At 45.1% G+C, this 18511-nt stretch overlaps 1 protein-coding gene across 3 annotated transcripts; it reads left to right on the plus strand.

Annotated features, from left to right (window-relative positions):
- The first annotated feature begins 17124 nt into the window (after positions 1-17124).
- AHSP (alpha hemoglobin stabilizing protein) lies at positions 17125-18093 on the plus strand. 3 transcript variants are annotated; one of them, XM_007990856.3, is made up of 3 exons: positions 17125-17238; positions 17412-17490; positions 17748-18093. In XM_007990856.3, the coding sequence occupies exons 2-3, from the start codon at positions 17416-17418 to the stop codon at positions 17979-17981; spliced, it is 309 nt and encodes a 102-aa protein (XP_007989047.1). In that variant the 5' UTR covers positions 17125-17238; positions 17412-17415; the 3' UTR covers positions 17982-18093. The 3 variants fall into 3 exon arrangements, with proteins under 3 accessions (XP_007989047.1, XP_007989066.1, XP_007989056.1); XM_007990875.3 differs by having other exon boundaries at positions 17148-17238; positions 17416-17490; XM_007990865.3 differs by lacking the exon at positions 17125-17238 and adding an exon at positions 17246-17290.
- The last annotated feature ends 418 nt before the right edge of the window (positions 18094-18511 follow it).

The raw sequence follows: 18511 nt of genomic DNA on the forward strand, positions 1-18511 counted from the left end.
CCGGCACTGGCCGTGCCATGTTGCTTTGTAGCATTCTGCAGCTGGGCCGCAGGAGACGTGGGCCTCCGCCAGTTGTGTTGGAGACGCGGTTCGTCCAAAGAAGTTTTAGCTGTGTGACTTTGGGCAAGTTAGTGGCCCTCTCTGGGCCTTAGGTGCCTTTTTTGCTGTGAGGCCGGCGACTGTATTTTTAACCCTGATTTTATCCCTAGATCTACCCAACACATAGTAGGTTCTCAAAAGATATTTATAAGTGAATGAATGCATCATGAGAAGAAATTGGACCAGATGAGGCCCTGTGAAGCTGCTTGAGTTTTTTTGTTGTTGTTGTTGTTCTCTTTTTTTTTCCTCTCTCTCTTCTGAGTGTCCCTGGCCTGAACTAGAAATTATTCATCCTTCGGACTTCTGCGAGACTGCAGGAACATTACTTTTGAACGATGCTAAGGAATTCGAGGGATGAAAAAAATCAAGGGATTGCAATGATGTCACAAAACAAGGAAACAAGGCGGGAAGTTCCTGTGTATTTTTGGGGAGGGAGAGTCCATGAAATTGGGGGGAGTCCAAAGAGGGAGTGTTTCTGTCCTTGAACTCACCTTTTCTTTTTTGCATTTCTCTTCTCCTTCCCATCTAGCGCAACATATTCATTTCAAAGCATAAATTTGCCAACGAAGCATCCTCTTTTTATCAAAAAATAAAATATCCTGGTTTCTTAGCTTGGCATTCTTGGACCCGCACAGTTTGATCCCAACGACAACTCCTTACTTGAAACTTCAGATTCTCCCAAACTGTCACCTTCCTCGTGGACTTAACCCTGGAAAGCCGTTCTACCCCACTTTCGCCTTGTCTCACACTAACAGTCTCTCTCAGACTGAGATAAACTCGAACACTTCTTTTCTTTTTTTTAAATTTCGGGTTTCAAAATACAAATGGCCTAGTCACAACATTTCTGTAACGTTGTCTAAATTCAGGTACTGGTTTGAATAGAGGACAAAAATAAAACAAGGTTTGAAGACTAAGTACTCTTTAAAAACATATTTATTTAAATAGAGATAGGGCCTCCCTATTTTCCCCAGGCTGCTGTCAAACTCCTGGCCTCAAAAGTGATCCTCAGGCTGGGCGTGGTGGCTCACACCTGTAATTCCAGCACTTTGGGAGGCCGAGGCAGGTGGATCACTTGAGGTCAGGAGTTCAAGACCAGCCTGGCCAACATGGTGAAACCCCATCTCTACTAAAAATAAATACAAAAATTAGCTGGGCATGGGGCTGGTGTGCCCATAATCCCAGCTACCTGGGAGGCCGAGGCAAGAAAATCGCTTGATTTTGTCATTAACTCCGTGTTTGTTATCTTTTTTTACCAATAGTTTGCCAGTTTCTTCTACAAATATCTGTTGCTACCTATTATGTGCTCATTGGGATAGTGAGCAAAAACAAACATGGGTCTTGGTCTTCTGGAACTTATATTAGGGAAGGATATTGATCAAATCATACAAATAAATGCAAAGTTGGAACTATTTCAATTGCTGTAGGGGGGGTACATGCTATTTAATATGAGGGCTTTTAGAAGGAGAATTGAACTAATCAGTGGAATCAAGGGAAACTTTTTTTTTTTTTTTTGAGACAGAGTCTCCCTCTGTCACGCAGGCTGGAGTGCAGTGGCGCAGTCTTGGTTCACTGCAACCTCCGCCTCCCGGGTTCAAGTGATTCACCTGCCTCACCCTCCCGAGTAGCTGGGATTACAAGCCTGCACCACCACACCCAGCTAATTTTTGTATTTTTAGTAGAGATGGGGTTTTTGCCATGTTGGCCAGGCTGGTCTTGAACTCCCAGCCTCAACTCATTTGCCCACCTCGCCTCCCAAAATGCTGGGATTACAGGCATAAGCCACTATGCCCGGCCAAGGGAAACTTTTTAAGAAAAATTTAAGATGGGGTCTCTCTGTGTTGCCCAGGCCTCCCGCCTCGGTTTCCCAAAATGCTAGGATTATAGGCATAAGCCACTGAGGCCAGTTGGGAAACTTTTTTTTTGAGGAAGCGTGTATTTAGCTGAGATCTAGAGTAAGAGTTAACTTGATTATGATGGGAAAATAATTTTCTGGAAAGAAGGAGCAGCCCATCCTGAGTGGGGAGGGAGTACCTAACATCCAACAAAGGCCAGTGCGGCAGAAGTCTAGAGCACGAGGGGCATGGAGAAAGGGCGGCTAGGGAGTTAGGGCCCAAACTGCAGGACATTGTAGGCCAAACTCTTCTTCATCCTCAGGGTTAAGATTTATTTTTTATTCTATCTATCTATCTATCTATCTATCTATCTATCTATCTATCTATCTGAGAATGAATGAGACAGGGTCTTCCTCTGTCACCCAGGCTGGAATGCAGTGGTACAATAATAGCTCCACCACAGCCTCAAACTCCTGGGCTCAAATGATCCTCTTGCCTTAGCCTCCCAAGTAGCTGGGACTACAGGCATGCACCACCATGCCTGGCTAACTTTTAAAATTTTCTGTAGAGATGGGATCTCACTGTGTTACCCAAGCTGGTCTCGAACTCCTGGCCTCAAGCGATCCTCCTACCTTGGCCTCCCAAGGCTCTTGAGATTAAAGAATATACTGGTATATATTGGAGGGCATTGTAGAGAGGTAGTTGAATAAATTTATTTATTTTTTTTAAAAGACAGGTTCTGTGTCACCCAGAGAGTGCAGTGGTGCGATCACACTACAGTCTTACTACAGCCTCAACTTCCAGGGTTCAAGCGATCCGCCTTAGCCTCCAGAGTAGCTGGCACCACAGGCGTGTGCCACCATGGCTAGCTAATTTTTGTATTTTATTTTTGTAGAGACAGAGTTTTTCTATGCTGCCTAGGCTGGTCTCAGACTCCTGGGCTCAAGTGATCCGCCCACCTCAGCTTCCCAAAGTGCTGGGCTTATAGGCATGAGCCACCGTGCTTGGCAGAAATTTAATGTTTAATTCTTATTTCCCATTTAGCTTATAACGCTGTCAATAAATTATCTTTTCAAAATAATTTTGAGTTTCCTGGTACAGTGAAAGATAGAAGGGCTACAAGCATTGTGTTATATTTGAAAGGTTAGCTTCTGTGAGTGGATAGGACTCTGGGGCAAACATCTTTGAATGAATTCCATCAGAGGGCCTTGCTGTGAATGTAGGTTCTGTCCAGGATTGTAGCTGTGAGATCTTGGGCAAGTTACATATCTCTCTGTCTTTCAGTTTCTTCTTCTGAAAGACGAAATGGAAATGGTAAAATGGAAATAATACCAGTACCTACCACATAAAGTTGGAACGAGAATTAAGAGTCATGTCATGGCTGGGTGCAGTGGCTCATACCTGTAATCCCAGCACCTTGGGAGGCCGAGGTGGGCGGATCACGAGGTCAAGAGATCAAGACCATCTTGGCCAACATGGTGAAACCCCATCTCTACTAAAAGTACAAAAATTTAGCCGGGCATGGTTGTGGGCGCCTGTAGTTCCAGCTACTTGGGAGGCTGAGGCAGGAGAATTGCTTGAACCTGGAAGGCGGAGGTTGCAGTGAGCCGAGATTGCACCACTGCACTGCAGCCTGGGCGACAGAACAAGACTCTGTGGCAAAAAAAAAAAAAAAAAAAAAAAAAAAAATCATGTCATATGTGCAAAACTCTTAAAGTATTTAGCACATAGTACATACTGTTTAAGTGTTGGTTCTTATTTGGAGATAATGTCAAGTGTTCAAATGTGAGGCCCTTGGCTCCATGTGAGGCAGGTGGCCTTCATGACTAGTGTCACTATATAATTTATTGTGCAAACCAGGACTTTTGAGAGGGTCATTAAAGGAAGCACTGGTAATAATTGTGTTGGGAAAACAGGTCTGTAGTGGAGCTATTTTGGGCAAACGGGAATATACGGTCACATTATTTATGAACCCACCGCAGCTCTACTGATCACCGTTGTCCACCTTGACCTTTCCCTACTCAGAGACCATGACAGCCCTGTTTGTTGTAGCATATACTTAGCCCTTAGCCTATGCTGTCTGGAGCCACTTTGCATTTGCTTTTGTTAGGTTTCGATGTCCTGTCTTCCCAAGTGGACTGTAAGTGCCTGAGGGCAAGGACCCCATCATATACTTCCCTGTGACCCGAGTGTGCAGATAGGTGGCTTGACAAAGAGATGAGTGATAGTTCCCCTTTCTCTGGGGCTGAAAGCCACCGTCACTACTTGAGACCATCATTACGACAGTTAGTACTGTAACTACTTGAGACCTTCACTACAATAGTTACTACTGTTACTACTTGAGACCTTCACTATGACAGTTACGACAGTTACTACTGTACTACTGTTACTACTTGAGAACATCACTATGACAGTTACTATTGTTACTATTTGAGATCGTCATTACAGCAGTTACTGCCACTACTCCTTGAGACCCTCATTACAAGACTGAATGAAGGGATGAAGGTAGAAAATGAAAACTTAAAGAAAAAGAAACTGTTTTAGCCGGGCGCGGTGGCTCAAGCCTGTAATCCCAGCACTTTGGGAGGCCGAGACGGGTGGATCACGAGGTCAGGAGATAGAGACCATCCTGGCTAACACGGTGAAACCCCGTCTCTACTAAGAAATACAAAAAACTAGCCGGGCGAGGTGGCGGGCGCCTGTAGTCCCAGCTACTCGGGAGGCTGAGGCAGGAGAATGGCATGAACCTGGGAGGCGGAGCTTGCAGTGAGTTGAGATCCGGCCACTGCACTCCAGCCTGGGCTACAGAGCGAGACTCCGTCTCAAAAAAAAAGAAAAAAAAAGAAAAAGAAACTGTTTTAAAGGAAGGGTCCAGGGGAAGAAGAAGAGAGCTCCCTGCTTCTTGTGAGCAGGCCTTGAGCTTCCACAGCCCTTCGTATTTATTGGGTAGCAAGAGCAGGGAGGAGGAGGTAATGATCAGTTGGCTGCTTAACTGATAACAGGTTCATATTATTATTAACAGGCTTCAGATGTACCTAATTTGCAAGAAACACTGTGCTTGGGGCATGACTGCCCTCAGCGTTCCTTCTGGGTGGCAGATGCAGTTTGTCAGTTTGCCAACATTCTGCATTTATAAGAAACAGTTTGTTGTTTACTCATATAGCCTCCAGTGGTATACTGAGTTGATCATGACCCTCATTCTTTCGGCCTGTAACATTTCTCTACCTCATGAGGTCTCTTGAGGGCCTGCGCCTAAATCCTGTCATTTGACCGTGCAGTTGTGTCTTGTTATAGTTGGGGAATTGGTTCCCAGACCCTGGAGTATACCAAAACCTGCACACACTCATCTTGCAGTTGGCTCTGCATATATGTGGCTTTTGCATCCCTCTGTTACTGTATTTGCTTTTTTTTAAATTTTTAAGACAGAGTTTCGCTCTTGTTGCCCAGGCTGGTGAGCAGTGGCAAAATCTCGGCTCACTGCAACCTCCGCCTCCGAGTTCAAGTGATTCTCCTACCTCAGCCTCCCAAGTAGCTGGGATTACGGGCATGTACCACCATGCCTGGCTAATTTTTGTATTTTTAGTACAGACCGAGTTTCACCATGTTGGTTAGGCTGGTCTCAAACTCCTGACCTCACATGATCCACTCGCCTTGGCCTCCCAAAGTCCTGAGATTATAGGCGTGAGCCACTGCATCTGGCCTGCTGTATTTTCTTTCTTTCCTTTTCCTTTTGTTATTTAACTGAATAAGTAAAAATGTTGGTATCCTTTCTTTTCTTCTTGCTCTGTTCTCCCCTCCCTCCCTCCCTCCCTTCTTTTCCTTTCCTCCCTCCCTCCCTTCCTCCCTTCCTCCCTTCCTCCCTTCTTCCTTTCCTCTTTTAGAGTTTCACTCTGTCACCCAGGCTGGGTGCAGGGGTGTGATCATGGCTCACTGCAGCCTTGACCTCCTGGGCTCAAGTGATCCTACCATCTCACCTCCTGAGTAGCTGGAATTACAGGTGCATGCTACCACTTCCAGCCATTATTGTATTTTTTATCTGTATTTGGTTGAAAGAAATCTACATTATAAGTGGACCTGCCTAGTTCAAACCCGTGTTTTCAAAGATCACCGGTATATCAAGCACGGGGCAGAATACTCCAAGCTCTCAGCCCCTTGACTTTCCCCTAGTTGATTTCCCCTCTTCCAATCCTGCCTCCTGCAGTCACTCTCCACACAGCTTCCAACTTCCTGGTTTACAACCTCTCAGTGGGCTGGGCACAGTGGCTCAAGCCTGTAATTCCCGCACTTTGAGAGGCCGAGGTGAGTGGATCACCTGAGGTCAGGAGTTTGAGTCCAGCCTGGCCAACATGGTGAAACCCCATCTCTACTGAAAATAGAAAAATAAGCCAGGCGTGGTGGCACTAGCCTGTAATCCCAGCTACTTGGGAGGCTGAGGCAGGAGAATCTCTTGAACCTGGGGTGCAGAGGTTGCTGTGAGCCAAATTGTCCCACTGCACTCTAGCCTGGGCGACAGAACTAGACTCTGTCTCAAAAACAACAACAAAAACACCTCACAGTGGCTTCTCATTACTTTTATGGAAGGAGATTGCAACATTCTCCTCCAAACCCTTCAATGGCTTTTCTTCATACTTGAAAATAAAACCCGAACTTTTTGTCAGAGCAAACAAAGCTCTGCAGATCTGTCCCTGCCCCATCTCTCGAACCTCACCCCTGCCACTCATCCTGTCGCTTCCCCTAATGATCATAAGATCCGGGAGCACTAATCTATTTCCAGGGCTTTGTATCAGTGCCTGGCACGAAGTAGGGTCCAAATACCTATTTGTGGAAAGAACAAATTTTTATTTTTTAAAAAATAGAGATGGGCAGGCTGGGTACGGTGGCTCATGTCTGTAATCCCAGCACTCTGGGTGGTCGAGGCAGGTGAATCCCCTGAGGTTAGGAGTTCGAGACCAGCCTGCCCAACATGGTGAAACTCCGTCTGTACTAAAAATGAAAAAATTAGCAGGCGTGGTGGTGTGCACGCCTGTGGTCCCAGCTACTTGGAAGGCTGAGGCAGGAGAATCACTTGACCCGGGAGGCAGAGGCTGCAGCGAGCCGAGATCACGCCACTGCACTCCAGCCTGGGTGACAGAGCAAGACTCCATCTCAAAAAAAAAAAAAAAAAAAAAAAAAAAATAAAGTATTTCAATGTCAGAATTGTTATATATATTAAAACATAAGTCTATTATGTAAAGGAAAACTCGAGGTAGCGAAAATTATTCACTGAATTAAGTGTTACTGAGTATTGAGCCAAAGAATGGCTTTAGAACATTTCTAAAGACAGAGTAAATATTACCAAATAACTTACTTACGAAAACTACTGAAGTCCATGAGTTTTGTTCTCATATGAAAACCTAAGGTCATCAAGATACGTTTCCTTGACTGCTCCTCCCCTGGCTCCATGAAAGAATATGGTCTTTTCATCATTCTCAGGGACCAGATGTTTCCTGTCACCAGCCATCACAGTCTCCATTAGGTACTTTGTATGTCCAGAGTAGGTTAAAGCCCTATATTTAATACTTTTGAAAAAGAGTAAGATAATTTAATCAGCTACATCTTATACATTATCACAGGCATGAAGGAATGGTAGAAATGCTTCCACTTATCCTAGAAATGTTTCTGACTCTTGTGGAATTGATAGAACAACTAGTGGATTAATTTCCAACTTAAACTACAAAACTTTTAAAAAAACCCATTATTCCCATTTTACGGGTAAGGAGATCTTAGACAAGAAAGATAAACAAAAACAGATTTTGGGGGCCAGGCATGGTGCACTTTGGGAGGCCGAGGCAGGCGGTCAGGAATTTGAGACCAACCTATGAAAAATACAAAAAAAATTAGCCAGGCATGTTGGTGCATGCCTGTAATCCCAGCTACTCAGGCGGGTTAGGCACAAGAACCCCTTGAACCTGGAAGGTGGAGGTTGCAGTAAGCTGAGAGCGTCCCTCTGCACCCTGGGTGACAAGGCCACATCCTGTCTCAAATAAAACAAAACAAAGCAAAAAGAACAGATTTTTGGCCTGTTGCCTCAAAAACCAACAATGACACAAATGAGCCGCAGTTGGGGACTGGCTCATGTTCTTAGAACTTTGCTCCCTCTCTACAACTTAGCCCATGACCCAGCAATTATTTCCTTTCCCCACACGGCCTTGGCACTGGTCAGTTTCTGGCCCAGTGAAGTCCCCTTTCCAGACCAGAGCATTTCCCCCATCTCCTGATACACTTCCTCCCCTTGCAGGCGCTCTCTCATAGATCAAAATGGAACACACCCACCAGGCACTGCTGTGGGGCTGTGGAACTCAGTGACTGTCAGGATGCCCAGTGAGGGTGTGGAGGGAGGCGGCCAGGTCAGAGATATGGTCTTGGGATCCTGTGACCTCACCTCCCCACAAAACTGTAATTATACTTTCACCTGGGGCAGCAATGACAGTACACACTTGGGGAATTGAAAATATTTTTGAAAAACTTTGTCCCAGTTACAATTACCAAAAACAATGACAACTTCCTTGCAGCACTCCAGAGACACGACAGTGCCTGGAGAGGCTCTACTTTTCCATGATCCTTTGAGGCAGACAGGGGCTGTCCTGGAGGGAGCAGAAAATGCGGAGTCTAAGACAGAAGGGGATGACAATGAAGCACGGTGGGTGCTGGATTCTGTGCCCCCTGGGATGCGTTTTTGCTGAAACTCTAATTTTCTGTTACTCCCCAAATTCTTTAAATGAGCAATCATTGAATTATAAATAAAGAAATGGGATCACACAAGTAACCTGAGAAGGATTTGTCAACAGATTACAGTGCCAGGAAGAATGTGAGGTTCAACATTGACAAAATAGAGACATCTGTGTAATTCAATACAAGTTGATACGCACATGTAGATTGCATATATACGTAAGTGTGTTTGTGTGTGTGTGTGTGTTTGGAATATACGTTTTATCAAAATCTAACTCAATAGAGATAGACTCTAAACTGAACAATATTCATAGAAGAAACAAATGCATTTAATAAGGAATTTCCCCACACACACAAGCACCAAGTTTATGTAGTTGAGAGGGAAATTCTACCAATAAAGTAATCAATAAATTAATGCTAGTTAAACTACTCAAGAGTTATAGAGAGGTAAATATTTCCTAAAATAGTTTTTAGGAAGGGTATATAAAAGTGATACCAGAACCTTGCCTAGATTTAGCCATATAGAATACTATAGAGAAATAGGACATATACTTTTTCTTTTTTTTGAGGCGGAATTTTGCTTTTGTTGCCCAGGCTGGAGTACAATGGCACGATCTCGGCTCACTGCAACCTCTGCCTCCCGGGTTCAAGTGATTCTCCTGCCTCAGCCTCCCAAGTAGCTGGGATTACAGGTATGTGCCACCATGCCCAGCTAATTTTATATTTTTATTAGAGATGGGGTTTATCCATGTTGGTCAGGTTGGTCTTGAACTCTTGACCTCAGGTGATCTGCCCCCCTCAGCCTCCCAAAGTGCTGGGATTACAGGCGTGAACCACTGTGCCTGGTGACATATACATTTAAGAGTAAAATATTAAGTATTAGAAACTATTGCATCAGTATATTAATGCATAATCAATCGCCATTTATGTTATAAAAGGAAGTATGATTCAATATTAAGAAATTCATTAATGAAATTAATCACATTAATAGAATGAATGAGAATGTCATGTGACTTTGGTCATCAATGCAAAAAGATTGGCAGAATTCTACAGAAAATTATGTTTAATAAATTTAGTAAGAAATTGGTGTAAAAGATTTCTGAAAAACATGAAAATAGGCTTATACAGATGAAAAATAATGACACCAAATGTTTGGGTAGGAAAGTTCAACAATATTGAGAAGTCAATAATCTATGAATAAATTTATATCTTGAGTTTGACCCAAATATAATATCATGTACTTGAGTTCTGAAGATTTAAAAAATATATTGCTATGAAAAGTAAACAAAAAAATCCATGAACAATTTGAAATGAAAAAAAAAAGAGTGACTTCCCCTGTCATATATTATTAAAACACGGGGACCCAGCACGGTGGCTCACGCCTGTAATTCCAGCACTTTGGGAGGCTAAGGCAAGCGATCACCTGAGGTCAAGAGTTTGAGACCACCCTGACCAACATGGTGAAACCCCGTCTCTACCAAAAATACAAAAACTAGCCGGGTCTTGGCGGGCACCTGTAATCCCAGCTACTCAGGAGGCTGAGGCAGGAGAATCGCTTGCACCCGGAAGGCAGAGGTTGCAGTGAGCTGAGATCACGCCACTGCACTCCAGCCTGGGTGACAAAGCAAGACTCCATAGGAAAAAAAAATTATTTTTATAAACATTTTATAAATATTTATAAATAAAACAAAATAAAGAAAACATGGGAATTAAAACAGTGTACTGTTGATTCATGAACAGAAATAGAAATGAGTGGCAAACACATTTTAAAATAGAATAAAATGTGTGAAACTATTTTACAATTTTAATTACAATAAGACAGCAGTGACAAAAGTAGAAATGTCGATTTGGGGTGTCTCATTGGAGACCACAGCCCATAAATACGTAGCTGAGCCTTTGTCTCCTCACGTGTTTTGTTGCCACAGAGATAGTGTCCTTCATTCTCACAGTGTTCATAGTAGCCAGCCACGTCCAATGAGGAGGGTTTAGGTGCACAGAACAGTCTTCTAAATACTAATCTACATCTTTTTCCACCACAAAAGTTTTATCAAGTCAATTTAAAAAGTTTTGGTTGATTAAAGAAACCTTTTTAAGGCCTGGTGCAGTGGCTCATGCCTGTAATCCCAGCACTTTGGGAGGCCAAGGTGGGTGAATCTCTTGAGGTCAGGAGCTGGAGACCAGCCTGGCCAACATGGTGAAACCCCATCTCTACTAAAAATACTAAAATTAGCTGGGCATGGTGGCAGGTGCCTGTAATCCCAGATACTTAGAAGGCTGAGGAAGGAGAATTGCTTGAACCTGGGAGGTGGAGGTTGCCATGAGCTGAGATTGCATCAGTGCGCTCCAGCCTCAGTGACAGAGCGAGATATGTCTCAAAACAAACAAGCAAAAACCTTTTAAGTATATAAACATCAGTTTCAAAATTCTGGTTGGCAAAACAACTATGTTAAGTTCATAAAGTATAGGGGAAGTTCTAATGAAGTGTCAGAGCCAGAGTTACTCCCAGAGCGAGCTTCGGGACTGCTGTCCTGTCCTCAGGATGCTACAGTCTTTCTACGCTACATAGGTCACACATGGGGCTGACCTTCCAAACATGCAGTTGTCACTTTGTAAGCAAAATAGGGGACCTTCAACTCCGCTTCTCTGGTTGGAAAGAAGGTGTCTCATAGGTCCTATTTTCCATACTAGATGTTAAATACAGTCACTATAAGAAGGTCAGTTTCAAATGATTTGCAAAGCACATTTACAAACTCTTCAAACTTATGAGCATGCCCCCAAATACTACAAATAAGAGGGGTGGGGAATCACTTTGAAAGCAAAGTGGGTGAGGCCTTTCTTTTCAGTGACCAAACAGGGTCCCTTGTACAATTCACAGATCCAGCTGCCAGCCCAGCCTACACCTTAACTGGTTCCTGTGGGAACCCCAGCTTAGTTTGCCCCCCATGCCCCCAAATACTCCAGCCTGGATGCTGTCTCCAGGATCCACCCTTGTGGGGTTTCCTACTGCGATCCCCCTCACCAGAGCCCAGAAAGAGCCAAGCCAAGCTCAGTCCACAGTGGCTGCTCACCCCGGATGATCTGTCTGCTCTGCCGTCAGTTACACCACTGCTGTCTACTCTCAACCAAGTCCACAACAAGAGACATCGGTGCCACATGCCCAATTATGCCTTTGGTAAAAATCCCCCTGCATCTCACCTGTCTCCAGCTCCCCACATCCATTGAAGCTTGGTTTCCTTGATTAGGATTAGGGTTTTCAGTGTGGCAGGGACTCCTGATAGCTGCAGAATGGCATCTATGAGGCCAAACCACGTCTGCATTGACCCTCCATGTTATCTAACCTTTTCACTCTCCTCTGCTCTGCAGTGTGGGGTGGAGTTCCCCAAAGCAGAAGCAGTAGTGAGAATTCCGCTGTCTCCTAGTAATCCAGGTATTTCAGAGACCCCTGCAGTCACAGCACCATGGTCCTGAGATGAGCAGGAAGAACCCTTCCAGTGGGTGTGCTGTCCTGGGAAGTTTTAGAGAATCAAATTCCAGATCTTTGAAGTCCATACTCACTCATTCTCAAAATCAACTAGACCCAGAAACTGTGTCCAGGGGAATCCCTGCTTCCAGACCCTTCTCATGCTTCCTTCCTTCTCCCGCTTGCCAACCTTACCTGCCTGACTTACAAGGGGCATCGTCCCAGACCACCAGAATAGGGACCCTTCAACAATTCCCTCAATTCTATGCCTCCATCTGATCAGAGGATTTATTTCCAATACAATTGGAATTTCTGTTTCATGTTTATTTATTAAAATTTGAAACATTCACTTTGGTAAACTGCATTTTACTAAATATGTGTCTATATATGTTTTATATATATATATATATAAATTTCCTCTTGAATATGTATGTCAGAGCTATCCATCCATGTATCTATACAGAGAGAGAGTGAGACAGAGAGACCAACAGAAAGACACAACGAATGAGAGAAGTTGCAAGTAAGTAGAATGAGACTGAACAAAATACTCACAAGCATGAAAGCATGTGAGTTATCTTAGGATCAACTTAAGTGGGGGTAGTGGAATAGAAATACAAGTTCGAGAAGTAAAAGGAGTGTTGTGAAACTCCCAGCTGCTAAGAAAGAACTTGTTTGGTTTTTTAAAAAATATATAGTGGTCAGGGCCAAATCACCACTCCGTTAACATTGTGTTGGACACATTCACAAGACTGATGCGCGGTTTGTTTAAATGTGTTTGGATCCTGTCACAGTTAAAAGCCTTTGCTATGATTTAAATGTATGAGGCAAAAATAAATGTCTACAAAACTTGTGTGGGAGTGAACACAAAGATTCTTTAGAGGGATGGGATGAAAAAATTTGAAGACCATTAAAGGAAAGATTATCTGAAAGTCTAATCCCTAGCTGACATTACTTTTCCTCCTGAAACATACAATGGGGCTGCCCAGGCCTTGTCTCCATTTGTTCTATTTACCAGTAGAAAAATAAGACTTGGTTCTCATCATAATTTTAGCAGTCATGACGTACATGCCCTCAAGGAAGTGCCACAGGGTATTTTAGGCTCCAGGAGCCATTTCCGGGATGTTTCTTTCCAAAGAAAATGTTCATGTCATGAATTTTATTCTATGAACATAATTTGAACATACAGGTCTACCTTTAAATAATGGGCCAGATGACCCCAGTTTTTCTAGGAGTGCAGTCTTCTGTTAGGGTAGATGTCCTTTCTACTGTGGAGAATTGCATTTTGAGATCCTATGAGTCTCAGCATGTTTGTAAGGGGCTGCCGCTGTCTATTATTAGGGTGGCCTCTTTAGCTTTGGCTCTACACCACGTGGCTTAAAGATTCTCCTTGAATTTGACCTGAGGCCCCTGACCCCACCCACATTGCTGGGGAGGAGGGGCCCATTATGGACTCTGGCAGCTGTAACTCCTGACCCCCAGTCTTGCTTGACGTGGCAAAGGAGAGGCAGAAGAGGGAGGTGCACACTAAGCCACTCTGGGCATCCTTCCTGGGTGGGCTGGGTCCCCCCAGGGCCTGCTCTCGCCTACCCAGGAGTACAGCTGATCTCGGCTGGGTCTCCCTCAGCACCCTCAGGATGCGTGCGGCAGGTATCTGCAAGTCCCCAGGAGACTCTGGTTCCTGGCCAATCTCACTGCCCCCTGCCCCAGCACTGGGACCCTCATGTGGCTGCAGGTGTGGCTGGTAGTGCCAAGGGAGCCTCAAACTTAAATTCCCAAACTTAAATTCTCCTGCCCATAACTCATACCTTCAGCCCCCTCCATTTTCTGAGCTAAGCTCCACTCAGTGAAAACAAAGTCAAGTGGGAGTCAGGGACAGGAAAGTGTCTCGGGGGTGGGGCAAAAGAGGGGAAAGGGACAAGTCTCTCCCAAATGGATCCAGAGCAAGCTCCTCCCTCCTGCTAGTAGCCACACTGCCCAGATGTTGACCTTCAGATGTGCAAGGCCCCTGTCTCTTCCCCAGCCCTGGGACACTCTGGTGGCTGCAGGTCCTGATTGCTGTGCCAGTCACAGCAGGAACAGGTCCCCAAAATGTCACATCTCCAGGAAATAAGACCAAGGTTCCACCTAACCAGTTCAGCTCTCACCTCCCTCCCAAAACCTTCACAGGGGAAACCACGTAACACGAAATCTACAACCTTTTGGCCCTGACTCTAACCTGGTACCGCCATGAGCAAGTGAGGCTTCTGTGTTGACTGAGAGTGGAATTTGTGTCATCAATTCCAATCAGATTTCTGGAGGAGGCTCTTCTTTCCCTGATGGTTGAGGTCTTCATTGCAGTCCCCTCAGTGGAAGGAGAGACCTTCCTGGAAGTCCAAACAGTTCTCTTTTCCTCCCTTGGCTAATTTCTTGTTCAGCTGAAGCAGAGCCTGCCTCGATGAGGGAGTTCCTATTAGGTTTCTTAATTTAAGAGACCTCACCAGTTGTGAATTCCTCTGTAAATCAGCAGTGCTTTATTTTTCTGTTGCAGAATGAGTTTGTGATCCTGGTTTTCTACAATTCTTTAGCAAATGTGTTTTTGTAACCTCACATTCAACCCTTCCTTCATTGACCCATCTAGCATGCTCAGAGGGAATCAGTTTCCCCTGCTATTCTCAAGACAGTGGGTTGAGGGAAGAGACTTCAATTCTTCACATCTCACTAATGTTACCCTGAAATTCATTATAGTCCAGGGAGTTGGATTAGTTCCAACTGTGCCAGGAAATTTTGACGAATGAACAAAATTAGAAGTTTTTTCTTTTCTTTTTAAAGAGATGGAGTCTCACTATGTTGTCCAGGCTGGTCTTGAACCCCCGGGCTCAAACGATCCTCCCGTCTCTGCCTCTTACAGGCATGAGCCGCTGTGTGTGGCTTCAATGCTAGATGTGTTCATGGCAGCACGGCCTTCTAAGGCATCTGAGGCAGCACCATCTCCTGTGAGTTTCCTGGCATGTACCAGAGGCCTTCATGAAACTTTTCCTTAATGAGTTTTGAAAGGGCATTGGAATCTTGATCTTTCCCACCTGGTAACGAATTATTTTAAAATTATTTTTAAAGAAATATTTAAGAAACGTTATTTAGAAGTGAAAGGATGCAGGAGAGAGTCGGCCTGGTGTGATGTGAGAAAGACTGAACCTGGTGGTCACTGCTGGCTTTCAAGCTGGAAAGGGACCAGGAGTGAAAGAACGTGGGTTCTTCTATAGACTAGAAAAGGAAAGAAAAAGAACTCTTTTCCAGAGACTCCAAGGGGAACACAACCTAGAGGACAACTTAATTTTAGCCTAGTGAGTCTCATTTTAGATCTCTGACCTCTAAGTCTATAAGATAACAAATTTATTTATTTATTTATTTAGAGACAAGGTCTCACTCTGTCGCCCAGGCTGGAGCTCAGTGGCATGATCTTGGCTCACTGAAGCCTCTGCCTCCTGGGTTCAAGCGATTCTCCTGCCTCAGCCTCCCTAGTAGCTGGGATTACAGGTGCATGCCACCATGTCTGGCTAATTTTTGTATTTTTAGTAGAGATGGGGTTTCGCCATGTTGGCTAGGATGGGGTTTCGCCATGTTGGCTAGGATGGTCTCGAACTCCTGACCTCAAGTGATCCGCCTGCCTTGACCTCCCAAAGTGCTGGGATCACAGATGTGAGCCACCGCGTCTGGCCGGTAACACATACTTTCCACCCTATATAAATGAAAACATGTTCACATGGAAACTTGTACACAAATGTTTATAGCAACTCTATTCACACTTGCCCCAAAGTGCAAACAATCTAGATGTCCTTCCGTGGCTGAATGAACAAACTACAGTGCATCCATACAATGCACTGTGTGCACTGACACTTGCAATAACTTGGATGGAGCTCAAGAACATCATGCTGACCAAAAAACGCCAGCCTCAAAGGTTACAGACTGTATGATTCCATTTATATGACATCCTGAAAAAGACTTAACTGTAGTGATGAACAGATAAGTGGTTGCCAGAAGTTATGGGTGAGGGGAGGGGTGGCTACAAAAGGGTAACATGAAGGAGTGGTTTTTGGGTGATGGAAACATTCTGTATCTTAACTGCGGTTGTAGGCCGGATGCAGTGGCTCACACCTGTAATCCCAGCACTTTGGGAGGTGGGTGGATCACTTGAGGTCAGGAGTTCGAGACTAGCCTGGCCAACATGGTGAAACCCCATCTCTACTAAAATACAAAAATTGGCTAGGCGTGGTAGTGCACACCTGTAATCCCAGCTACTTGGGAGGCTGAGGCAGGAGAATCGCCTGAACCTGGGAGGTAAAGTTTGCAGTGAGCCGAGATCGCGTCACTGCACTCCAGCCTGGGCCACAGAGGGAGACTCCCTCTCAAAAAAAAAAAAAAAAAAAAAAAAAAAAAAAAAATTGTAATAAATTGTACACCAAAAGGAAGATCTTGGCTCACTGCAACCTTTGCCTCCCGGGTTCAAGCGATTCTTGTGCCTCAGATTCCCAAGCAGCTGAAACTACAGGCACCCACCACCACGCCCGGCTATTCATCTCCATTCTTGTGGAGTGCAGTGTGGTGGAGTTCGGTCTACGTGCTTACAGATGGCTTATCTGCAAAATGTGTCTAAAAAGAAATTTTATAGGATAAATATTTCATACATGTTTGAAACAGTGCTTGGCGCAAATGAATAGATGTAATGCAAGCTGCTATTAATACATCATCTCTGAATTGGGAGAATAATTGCCATCACATCGTTGTGATTACACAAAAGCCTCCGTTATGTAATAGGGCTCAGTAAATGTCAATTTCCATAGCATTTCAAACCTGGATACTAAATATGGGGCCAAGGGCAACGACATGTCCCTGGTTTGACTCTTGCATTCTTGGTTTCCTGGGTTTCCTCATTTATCTTTTTTTTTTTTTTTTGGCCTTGTTATCTTTCTACCTTCAGGGAAGCCTCTCCCTTCTTCTCCTCCCCAGAATGACCTCCTATCACCCTCCTTCAGGACCTAGATGCAGGGCGTTTCTATCTTAGGCTGACATTTGACTCACTGCCTACATCTATAGCTTGGCACAGAGCGATTCACACACCCTCAAGAGTGTGGGTGAGACATATACACCCTGTTAGACCTGAAGGTGAGCCCAACCTGGGAAAATCGTGACCTCAGAGCAAAGCAGGATGTGAAAGGTTTTGGAAAGGAGGTGGCCCTGCAGGGCAGGAGGAATTTTTAAGGGGCAGGAGCAGATTGGGGGAAATACCCAGTGAGGAGGGAAACAGATATGTCAATTCTACCCTTTTCTCTACCCAGGCAGATGGCTCTTCTTAAGGCCAATAAGGATCTCATTTCTGCAGGACGGCAGGAGTTCAGCGTTCTGCTGAATCAGCAGGTGAGTTCAGGCTTCCGTTTCAAAGGACTGGCCTGGAGACTGGGGGGTGCTGGGGAAGTGGAGGATGAGGGCAGAAAACAGAGGATAACTGGAGCTGATGAAGTAATGGTGGAATTGTTGGAAACAATGAGAGACACGGGATACAATGCAGAGGAAGGAGGATGTGAGAGCTGGTGCCGTGGCACTATTCTGGGTATTCCTGAATCCCACTGCTGACCACATTCTCCCTTGCCAACTGCCTCTCCGCAACCCCCCAGGTCTTCAATGATCCTCTCATCTCTGAAGAAGACATGGTGACTGTGGTGGAGGACTGGATGAACTTCTACATCAACTATTACAGGCAGCAGGTGACAGGGGAGCCCCAAGAACGAGACAGGGCTCTGCAGGAGCTTCGGCAAGAGCTGAACACTCTGGCCAACCCTTTCCTGGCCAAGTACAGGGACTTCCTGAAGTCTCATGAGCTCCGGAGTCACCCGCCGCCCTCCTCCTAGCCCAGGGACCCAGCCCCTCCTCTCTGAGAAACTCTGACCTTCATGTCCTTAGGCTGTGCTCCCGCCACTCTACACTGACACCTCAATAAAGACCAGTGCTGGTTTTGTTGGACTTCCTGGCTTCTCTTTCATGGTCTGACCTGACATGTGGAGGCAGTCGGTCCCTTTCCTTCCGCCCTCCTTCTTAGATATGCTCTTGGAAGCTTAATTCCTTAGAGCAGAGGTTAGCAGCCTGGAGTGAACACCGGGCAGCGATTCTAAATTAAAACACGCTGAATGAGGAAGGCGGGACTAGAGAGTGCGGAGGCGCGGGGAAGGGGGTGGCAGAAACAAGAAAGGGGGATAGAAGCCCTCCAGACGTTGTCCTGTGACCTGCTTGTCAAGGAGGAAACTGCTGGAAGTCTCCCAGTCTTGTTCATCCTGCGCCAGGTCCACCGCCTCGACTTTTCAATCCCCTGTCCTTAGCTCCAGCTCAAACAACATTCTAGGATCTTCGGACTCTGACTACCGCAGAATACCTCCCCGGGGCC

This window comes from Chlorocebus sabaeus, chromosome 5, assembly GCF_047675955.1.
Source record: "Chlorocebus sabaeus isolate Y175 chromosome 5, mChlSab1.0.hap1, whole genome shotgun sequence".
Lineage (NCBI taxonomy): Eukaryota > Metazoa > Chordata > Mammalia > Primates > Cercopithecidae > Chlorocebus > Chlorocebus sabaeus.

Bases quoted from the DNA above. Each gene is read 5' to 3' on its own strand.
- AHSP (XM_007990856.3), top strand. From the start codon at position 17,416: ATGGCTCTTCTTAAGGCCAATAAGGATCTCATTTCTGCAGGACGGCAG. The intron at 17,491-17,747 runs GTGAGTTCAGGC...GCAACCCCCCAG, and splicing joins GCGTTCTGCTGAATCAGCAG to GTCTTCAATGATCCTCTCAT.